Source organism: Mesoplodon mirus (assembly GCF_964341445.2).
Source record: "Mesoplodon mirus genome assembly, chromosome: 18".
Lineage (NCBI taxonomy): Eukaryota > Metazoa > Chordata > Mammalia > Artiodactyla > Ziphiidae > Mesoplodon > Mesoplodon mirus.
In genome coordinates, this window is record NC_138994.1 from 11,075,165 (window position 1) to 11,085,806 (window position 10,642).

General features: G+C 41.5%; 1 protein-coding gene across 11 annotated transcripts in view; it reads right to left on the reverse strand.

Annotated features, from left to right (window-relative positions):
* Window positions 1-9,259, reverse strand: part of POLG2 (DNA polymerase gamma 2, accessory subunit) — a 209,842-nt gene extending 200,583 nt beyond the window's left edge. For 2 of the 11 annotated variants that reach the window (XM_082604311.1, XM_082604312.1), the window contains exons 1-6: window positions 8,259-9,251; window positions 4,051-4,177; window positions 3,832-3,937; window positions 2,792-2,965; window positions 2,050-2,124; window positions 1,775-1,915 (exon numbers count right to left, since the gene is read on the reverse strand). In XM_082604311.1, the coding sequence (XP_082460437.1) occupies window positions 1,775-1,915; window positions 2,050-2,124; window positions 2,792-2,965; window positions 3,832-3,937; window positions 4,051-4,177; window positions 8,259-8,820 (1,185 nt within the window). In that variant the 5' untranslated portion in view covers window positions 8,821-9,251. Of the gene's footprint in view, window positions 1-1,774; window positions 1,916-2,049; window positions 2,125-2,791; window positions 2,966-3,831; window positions 3,938-4,050; window positions 4,178-7,813; window positions 7,893-8,258 lie in introns of those variants that run through there. The other 9 variants (XM_082604314.1, XM_082604305.1, XM_082604315.1 and 6 more) reach the window with 9 other exon arrangements.
* Between the last annotated feature and the right edge of the window lie 1,383 nt (window positions 9,260-10,642).

The window sequence follows — 10,642 nt, forward strand, 5'->3', positions numbered from 1 at the left end:
AAGCAGATAACAAAATAGATAAGTAAATAATATATTTGAAGTTGAAGGTGGTAAGTGTTGAAAAAAAAAAAGAAGATAGGAAGTGCTGGCAAGGGGTGGGCTGGTGGAGGGTTGTTTGCTATTTTAAATAAGGTGGTAAGAGGGAATTCCCTGGCGGTCCAGCGGTTAGGACTGCACGCTTCCACTGCAGGGGGCGACGTCTCTGGTGAGGGAACTGAGATCCCACATGCCGCATGGTGCAGCCAAAAAAAAAAAAAAAAAAAGAAAGTACAATGGGACCATTAAAAATAAAAAAAAAATAAATAAGGTGGTAAGAGAAAGTCTCCTCTCTGAGGTGACATTTGAGCAGACTTGAAAGGGGATGGAGGGACAAGACGTGGACTTGGAGGAAGAGCATTCAGACAAAGGGGAGCACTAATGACAAGGCTCTTGAGCTGGGAGCACACTGGGCATGTTCTAGAAACAACAATAGGTCTGTGCTGCTGGAGCAGACTGAGTGAGGTGGAGAGGAGTTGAAGGTCAAAAAGGATAATGCTCTGTAAAACACTTTAGGGGCTTTGGCTTTTCCTCTGAGTGAGATGAGGAGCTTACTGGAGTGTTTAGAACAGAGGAACAAAGGAACGCGTACCTTTTAAAAGGGCCACTCAGTGCAGGGAGGTAGGGATGAGGGTGGCTTAGATCAGACTGCGAGCAGGGGAGGTGCTAAGAAACGGTCAGATTCAGGGTATATTTTGAAGACAGAATCAAAGAGGTTTTGCTGATGGTTTGGATGTGCAGTATGTAAGAGAAAGAAAAGAAAGGATCCCCCTTGTTTGTTTGCTACACACACCCTATAAATCCCAAACAATTCTATAAATGGCCACATCGGGCTAAACGAGCGCTGCATAATAAATCACTGTCTAGGCAGACTGGTGCTACAAACTCATGGTGTCTAATCCCAGTTGAGCACGCAACACGTGAAAACTTTTGATTTGGGGAAGCTCCCTTTCCCATTCAAGGGAAATATGACTATTCTAAACTCTTGCCACTTAAACCCCTACTCCTCCACATTTTAAGCGAATAATCTTGCTTCCTAATGCCCCAAGAAAATAGAAGATATGAGTAAAACTTCCTTCAAGCGCTAACCAGCTCCAGTAGCCTATATATACCATTGTTTCTTTCCACCCTGCTGTTTCAAAAAATAACTCCCTTTTCTTGATTCTGTCTTGGTCCTTCCTGTTTCTTCCAAAATCTTGCTCCATTAGGTACTTCATTTCTTTCCTATAGCTTCAACCCCTCCTCTCTCTTGATTTTGAGGCCATAAAAATGCTCAAACTGCACATCCTAAAATAAGCCTTTCCCTCGACGCAGACCCATGTCTAGCTCCTGTGATCCAGTGATCAGCTACTTGAGGTCAGACCAGAAGCACAGAGGTCAATACTACAAGTCTTGCTGGCCTGTTTTACTTACTCCTACTTAACACTCAGCTTCTGATACAAGCAGAAGCCATAAGTGAAAAGGCTCAGGGGCTAAGAATCAGAGACAGCTGTAAAGCTGCCCAAGATCAAACAGAAACGCCTTTGGGATTACCCAAGAGGGATTCCTTCTTCTATTCTGTGAGAACCTGCTTATTATTCCTGTGGCCAGATTTTTTAAAAACCTGAAAAATAAATTACTTGCACTAAAAAAATTATTATTCAGAGTTTATATTAGAAACCAAGTACACTAACATAAAAAAGGGGAGAGAAATTTATATTTTTAATTTCCCAAGTCTGTCTCTGAGATATCAAAGCACCTTTCTATGAAGATCTTTCTTTCTTGTAAAGGAGTTCTCTGTTAGCTGGAAAGAATCGTAGAGATGTGCCAGCATGCCTCGGTCTAGATCTCCATTTATGGATAAGACAGAAGGAACCACATTTTTCCGTCCATCTCTGCCCTTCACAGTAAAGTAGAACAAAAATAAAGCATCATTTAGCAGAATGACTTCTTAAAATTACATTCTGCACTTACAGAATCAGAATACAAATTGATCAGTAAGTCCAGATAGACTGATGAAATTTTTAAAATTACCATTTGGCAACCCTCATAGTAATAATCGATTTGGGCAAGAATCATCAATGGATGTTGCAACCAGTAGGCCAGAATCTGGTGAGAAACAGGTTATTTACATAGTCAAAGTATCTGCCCACAAAAGGCTTATTAATTACTCATCAATTAACAAGGACAAAATACTTATCAACTTTACACTGGAGAAACCTGGAAGCATCATCTTAACCAAGCGAGAAAAGTTAACATCACCAGTAACAAGCCGATATGAGATGCACTGAGAAGAGGGTAGCACCATTTCTGTGGCATTCTTAGCAAAAATACATAAATCATGAGGAAACATGAAAGAAACTCAAACCAAGGGACATTCTACAAAGTAACCAGTCTGTACTCTTCAAAACTGTCAAGGTCATGAAAGACAAGGAAACATAAAAGGAATTATTTGAAGGAGACTGAGGACACATGACAACTACATGAAATACGGGATCCTAGATTGGATCCTGGACCTATAAAGGGTAGATTAGAATGATTGGTTACATCTGAAGGGTTCTGTGGATTTGAGAATAATAGCAGATTACTGTTACTTTCCTGATCATGATGATTGCATTGTGGTTATACAGGTGAGTCCCTGTACTTGAGAAATGCATACTGAAGTATTAAGACGTCATGGGGTACCATGTCTACAGCTTATTCTCAAATGGTTCAGAAATGACCACAGTTAGAGAATCTGGGTAAAGGATACATAGGCGCGCAAGGTAAAACATACGTGTAATTGAGCTACATTTTCAGGATACATGTGTAAAAGTTCATGATCTCCTAGATTCCACAGGGTTTCTATTGGCTCCTTTCCCCACGGAAAATTGTAGTAAAGTTTGTTTCCTTTTTGGCCCGCTTCATCCTGACAATCACTGCTGCTGAAGTTAGATGGGCTCACAGCAAACTGGAAAAGAAAGTTTGTCTTTTTAACTTATTAAAATAAACATTAAAAAGTAAAGTTGCCCCCAGCAACTGAATGAAACTGGTCAAGTCCCAAATAAAAAATTGTTAAGTTTAATTAAATATGAGTGAATATACTGTTACAAATAGTGTTTTTTAATCTGAAAGAATTACACAGAAAAACTGTTGATGCTATCTAGCATTTCTGTGGTCAATTAATAAGAGGGGAAGGAACCATGAACTAAGTGGGATAAAGAAGAAAGTATCACATACTCACCATTCTCATCCTTCCTTATTTGTGATCATTCCATTTAGTTTACATGGGTGTTTGGAGATTTTGAGAGTTAGAGAAATAAGACAATGGCATGACAAAAATGCTTACTTCAACTCTTTTCTCTTAGGCTTACACTGAAACTTGACTGTAAATTACAGGACCATTTGACTAATATGGAGAGTTCATGGAGGTTGGAAGCAAAACTAACACAGTATTTTGAAGCAATTATACTCCAATAAAGATCTTTAAAAAAAAAAAAAGCTAAAGCTGTGAGAGTGGGCAAGGGTCAAACTCTACACCAGTCAGGTATGCCAGGTGAGGGATTTGAACTTACCTAGAATGTAAAGCCTTACCAACAAAAGTTTCTGAGCAAGACATCAACAGACGTCTTTACTAAAGTAACTTTGTTTTATGGAACAATGAAAATTATTACAAAGAGTTTTTTATATGTAGTTGTTAATTTACTATAGCTGTCTCTTATAAGTATAACATAGCTACATCAAAATAAATTTCATTTATTGTAGAGAAGTATTACCTCTGACACACTAAGACAATTTGCCTAATCATTATTAAATTAAGGGTAATTATTGTAGTACCTTTCTCCACCACAGGAGTCGATGACGTAACCAGAAATCAAGCCACTGGCTCGCAGTTCTTGCTGAAGTAAACCATACCAGTGAAGCTTCCGTCTTTTCACCGATTCTTTGGATATCAGAAATATCAGATAATCATTTATTTGAAAATCATATAATCTATCCCAAAGTGAAAGTGACTGTTTAAATACAAGGTCAAGTTATTTCCATTTTTTTGTGTACCTTTTAACACCATCAGGTGTCTGCTTAGTATCAGAAACAGGATGAAAACACACTCCAATCTGAGCAAGGCCAAAAGGTAGCCTCTTGTTTATCAGATCCAGGTAATTAACATAGCGCTTCAAGGCACCTGTCAAAAGATAAATCAATCCCTATATAAATCTATTCTATAAACCCAAATTGTTTTGGTCAATTTATAGACAAATTAATAATATCATGCTAACGCAACAGTCAGTACAGTAGCATGGAGCTACTGAGGCAGATCTTAATTGATTACCACTTAAGTTTAGGTAGTTTCCCCCAACGTTTTAGTATGAAGATTTTCAAATCTACAAGAAAGTTGAAAGAACAGTACAATAAACATCCGTAAACCCTTAACCTAGATTCACCAATTGTCAACATTTTGCCACATTTATTTTCTATTTCTTGTTCACCCCAAAACATTTTAGCATGTACCTCCTAAAGTTAAAAATATTCACTGTATACCACTATTACACCATTAAATTAATCATAATATCATAATTTCATCTAACTTATGGTCAATATTCTATTTTCTCAAATTGTCACCCCCAAAGCCATTTACTGCTGCTCTCTTTCTCCCTAATTAAGGTTAACTCACTGCATTTTATTAGGTCTCTTAAATCTAAAATATTTCCCCTGACTTCTCCCTCTCTAACTTTGCTTTTTTTTTTTTTTTTTTTTTTTCCGTACGCGGGCCTCTCACTGCTGTGGCCTCTCCCGCCGCGGAGCACAGGCTCCGGATGCGCAGGCTCAGCGGCCATGGCTCACGGGCCCAGCCGCTCCGCGGCATATGGGATCCTCCCAGACCGGGGCACGAACCCGTATCCCCTGCATCGGCAGGCGGACCCCCAACCACTGCGCCACCAGGGAGGCCCTCTAACTTTGCTTTTAATGATACCAATGTTTCATTTGAGAACAGGCCGGTCGTAGACGATCTCACATTAGATTTGTCTGAATTTGTCCTTATGATTTAATTTGGGTTAATCATTTTTAGCAGGAATCAGTACTACATAGTTGATGTGTATGTGCAATTGCATCCTAACAGGAGTAACACAGGATCAAATAATCCCACTTTTAATGAAACCAGATTTGATTACCTAGTTAAGGTAGTGAATATCCATTCCCCAACATTACCCTGCTCCCCAACAATCTTCCACCCAATATTTTATTTTATTTATTTATTTTTTAACGAAGGGGCAATCGTTTTCTTTTAATTAACTGATTAATTAATTTTTGGCTGCGTTGGGTCTTCGTTGCTGCACGTGGGCTTTCTCTAGTTGTGGTGAGCGGGGGCTGCTCTTGTGGTGCGCGGGCTTCTCATTGCAGTGGCTTCTCCTGTTGCAGAGCATGGGTTCTAGGCGCACGAGCTTCAGTAGTTGTGGCTCATGGGCTTAGTTGCTCTGTGGCATCTGGGATCTTCCCGGACCAGGGCTCGAACCCGTGTCCCCTGCATTGGCAGGCGGATTCTTAACCACTGCACCACCTGGGAAGTCCCACACCCAGTATTTTAGAATCCGCTGATGAACCCTTGCTTGAATTATTATTATACCGAGGATCACAAAATCATAAAAAGGTGATTTTTCTATCCTATCTTTCCTTCTACATTTATTGCATAGCTCCTACAAAAACAAACTCTTTTCAACTCCTCTTTCTACCAGCAGCCTCAATTGCTTAATTTTTTGTTTAACACTGTGGATTAGATTTTTAATTTTATTTAATGTGTTCTGATCCCATTACCATCAATATTTATTTTAATGTTCAATTTGTCCCAAACTTAGCCAGCGGGAGTCTCCTTCAAGCCAGCATCTATGTCCTTTTAACATAAACCCACTAGTCTTCTAGTAATTCTTTGCTTTCTAGCACCATAAACTGTGCCAAAGTCACTTTGTACTGTCCCTGCCCCATACCTGGAATGAGCCATTTCTCCAAGCACTGGTTCCTTTAGAAACCAAATTCTGGGTACTAGGTGTGCTCATTGCTATTGTCATCGCTTCTAGGCCCCTTCAATGAAGAAAGTTAGGAAATTTGTATTTTTTTTAAATCATGAATTCATACTGATAGTCAATTCAAATTTAACATTATGAAGTTTATCCTTGCCTCGTTTTACATCTTTTCTCTTTCAGTGAAAATCTTGGTTCCTAATAAATCTATCCGTTGGTCTATTTGCTTTATCCTATATGTGAAACAGCTTCAGAATTATAATTCCAACATTTCTACTTACAATAAATCAGTACAATAAAGTTCAAGATTTCTTTGTAGTTCTTTATGCACTTAGATTATATCCCACTAAATGATAACACTGTGTTCAAAAGTTACTTGATTTGAGATTTCCACTTCTGGTAATAGTAGACAAGCTTGTTGATAACAAGAAAAACTGGTCAAGAAACTGAAAAAAAGAATCTGTTTAAAGACACAGGAGAGCTGTCAAGGCAGTAAGGACTTGAGGGTCCAAGATTTGGAGAGAAAGTAAGAACAGAGGTGAACCCAACATTTAGTGCTGCTTTTCCAATCTGAAGTAGGAGAACTAAGAAGCTGAAATGCTGAGCTGAGCTTCCTGACATCGTATGGGGCTAGGAAGCACAAAAATTGTAGTTCGAGGCTCTTAAGGAGGAGGGGCCCTGGAAAACACCCCAGCCTTTCACTAGGCACACTCAAAGGGCTACACTCTAGGAGTAGAGATGAAGCAAAAAGACTGAAATCCAGCCTCAATACACTTAATCCCGGATTGTATTAAGAAGATATGCCCTAGCTGCCTGCCAAAAGCAAAAGTAAACCCTCCCAGGTTGAAGAAAACAACCGCACCCAGAGCCTCAATTTATCTCTACAATTAACACACAAATTACCTATAAAATCGAAAGTCCAAAAGACCAAAAGCCCGGAGTAAGACTGATAACAGAAACCGACGTATCTGAGTTAACAGGATATAGACTTTTAAGTGTAATTAATGTGTTCAAGAAAGTTGATAACAAGATGCTGGGGGGTGAGTCTAACATGTGTGTAATTAATCACAGAAGGACAGAAAAAAGAATGGGGCAGTAACAATATTTGGAGACATAATGGCTATGAAATTTTAAAAACCATTCATAAGTAGAGGCTACCACAATAGCTCAAACATGAAATAAAGAGGGTAAGGGCATTGGACATAGAAAGAAATGGCAAACTGGTACTCAGAAGCTAAAACACTAGACAACCAAAAATTTGGCAAGTAAGTGGATTTAAGTTTCTAAAGGCAAGAAAATGTCTGGCACATCAATAAATGCTTTGATGAATCTAAGAGAGCTATGTTTCATTTTCTAATAGGGAAGAAAAGATTGATTTGTTTTGGGACATGGTAATGAGCAGTGATTTAACTTCCCCAAAGTAAAATCATCATGGAATAATTAAAGTAGTACAAATCAAAACTGTCACGTTTACTCACCAGTTTAAGTGTGCTTTATTTTATTAAGGAAATCTTTAAAAGTTTACAATATAGGTACCAATTTTCAGAGAACCATGGACACTGGTTATTTTAAATTACTTCCTAGTACCACTTAATAAAAAATGGCAAGGATAGCATTTTGCAAAGATGAGATGCTGTGGCAGCAAGTCTGTCCTGTAAAAATTCTGAATTTTTTTTTCAGAATCTCGGCTATCATGATCTATTTGACTTTGAAGGCATATTGTGCCCTACAAATTTCTGTGTATTCACTCAAGAATCGCTTATAAAACTTGATTAGTCCTATTATTCTGTCAATTCAAAAATTACCTTAAGGGCTCTTCAAACAACAGATTGTGTAGATCAGTTTTCGGTAAGAAAAACTGGGGGAGGGCATTTTCTTGTTGCTCTAGAAAAACGAGCTCTCGATTAGCCTACAGTGTGTAAAAAAAAAAAACTATGGAAGTGTTTATAAATATTTTAGTCCTAATTCTAGGGCCGCTCAATAAACTCCAAAGTTCTAGGGTTGCCTTGTGAAACTGAGAGCTTTACTAGAGCCTTGGGCCGGATTCTTTAAGGAACAATAACGATCCCATGAACCAGTTTTCTCCAAGGCAGCAGCAACACTGTCAACAAACCCAACTACTTCAAGAAGACTGAGAACCACATAATTTCCTTTCCACGTGAATACAGGGTCAGGTGCAATCTGGGAAATCGAGCGAGTCTGCCTTTCCACCCCGACACCTATTTTGAAGCATGAAATCGTGAAGCATACCGTGAAGAAGGTTCCCCCGTAGTTTCCCAGAAGTTTTCAGTAAGTTCTCAAGAAATGCTCTTAGCTGTTCCTTACTCAGCTCTTTGTCTTGCAAGATTTCGCGTAGTGTTTCTGCAGAAACTAACCTGAAGGCGCTGTCCCCGGGCAGCGAAGGGTCTGCTTCATGGTGGAGGGCGTCTACCGGGAAGACCTGCTCCCTGAACACCACCACCGAAGACCACCATTCCGCCGCCAGGTTCTTCCGCAACTCTATACCCAAGGGGCCAAGGCCGGGGTGGCACCCGCTCAGAAGAGAATCTCGACTAAGCTGTCGCTTGGTGCCACTGAGGAAGCGCCTTTTCTGACAGATCTCTAGCAGCGCCTCGCTCTCCTCGCCGCCAGACTCGGGGCCTTCTCTTGGCTCGCTCACCGGGGGCAGCTCCGCGTGCGACCTCAAGGGCCCTACGAAGGAGCCGCTCCCTCCCGTCAACTGCTCCGGCTGCCCCCCATCTACTCGACTAAACCCAGACAACAGGCACCTGCAGACTTTCTGGCCGGCCCTGACGGCTGCACCATAGCGCATCGCCCTCGAGAGTTAAAAGTGCACAGTCTCCTATGAGAGGCTAACATATGTGTATTATGGGTCCCGAAAAACCGCCACAACCTGGAGTAGGGGGCCACCTGCGCAGGCGCGACGGAAGTGTGCGTGCGCGCGGCCGGCCCCACCAACGGAAGTACGTCACTGCGTTCCGGCCGCTGCGCCACCGCCGCGTGCCTATCCCTCTCGCCAAGGCGAAGTTGGGCTTCCTGTCTCTTGCTTCCGTCACGTCCGGCTTCCTCTAGTTGTTCTTTTTTTTGTCTTCAACGCCGATGCAGATCATTCCCATCTACTTTTCACTATCCCGCTGTTGCCACTATTGAGTCAGCGTTACCTTCCCCCTTTTTTTTTCTTCGCAAATGAGACATCAGAATACTTCGGTGGGCTTCCCTGGTGGCGCAGTGGTTGAGTCCGCCTGCCGATGCAGGGAACACAGGTTCGTGCCCCGGTCCGGGAAGATCCCACATGCCGCGGAGCGGATAGGCCCGTGAGCCTTGGCCGCTGAGCCTGCGCGTCCGGAGCCTGTGCTCCGCAACGGGAGAGGCCACAACAGCGCAAAAAAAAAAAAAAAAAAAAAGTAAAAGACTACTTCGGTGTTCTACAACAAACTACCATTTAAATACACCTTCTCTGGGTTTCCCTGGTGGCGCAGTGGTTGAGAGTCCGCCTGCCGATGCAAGGGACGCGGGTTCGTGCCCCGGGCCGGGAAGATCCCACATGCCGCGGAGCGGCTGGGCCCGTGAGCCATGGCCGCTGAGATAAATACACTTTCTCAGCCTTAAGTGTTCACGAAAATAAACCTTAATTGCCTAACTCTTTACAGTTGTACTCCTTAATGGCAGTTTAGAGACCCACGCCTTGCATGCATCTCTAGTAAAATGCTGCCGCTGTCCTGCCTGCCCTCTCCTGGGAGTGCGCGTGAGGCTCCGACGGGGAAGGAGTATAGTCCCTTTACATTGGTGTTAAAAGGGATGCCCTGGGCCAGCAGCACCTGCATCACCTGGAAACGTTGCTTAAAAAACAAGCTGCTGAGAAGGGCCCAACAATATTTAAACTCTCCAGATTAACGTGTAGGTACAGACAACCAACCAACCACTCGTGTACAGAGTTGTTCTACCAGAGTACCCTTCTAAAGGCCCTTCAAAAATAACAAGATTAAAACAGAGATCCAGGACTATGGAGCAGACTTCTGGCTTTATAGCTCCACTTTAACACTCAGAGCCCTTAAGAAAACTGTCCAAATAGTGGAAAGTGGAACAGCCCAGACGGAGGAAAATGGTTGATTCCAAAAGCTATGATTTTCACTTCCAGCTTTCCTTAAAGTGGCTAGGGAAACCTTGAAAGATCATCCCAGGTGGAAAGTACTCCACTGGACTACCAGGAAGAGACAGTTTATGTAGAGGGTAGCAGCTTAGCAATGAACAGAATATGGCAAGTTAAAATTCATCACATTTAAGGTGGTGTAGGACACGTTCAGAAAATCATTCCATACAAGAACATGTGAAAGTGTTTTAAAAAAGATGCTAGTAAAACAGTATTGCTGGAAAGCAATTATATTAACTGCAAAGCTGGGTAACGTGTGTTTTCCACACCCCGGAAACACATGAGAGGCCTAAACGCAAATAAATAAAAGAGAGAACGGGGAGAAAAATCACATTTATTAGTTAAGACAACCACAGGCTGGACACAACACACATGCTAAAAAGTGGACTGTCTTTTAAAACTTACTTCAAAAGGTAAATAGTTAAATATTTTCCACAGCCCCACAATCATTTAAGTGTTTACAAATTAAAAGGCCCACGTTAGA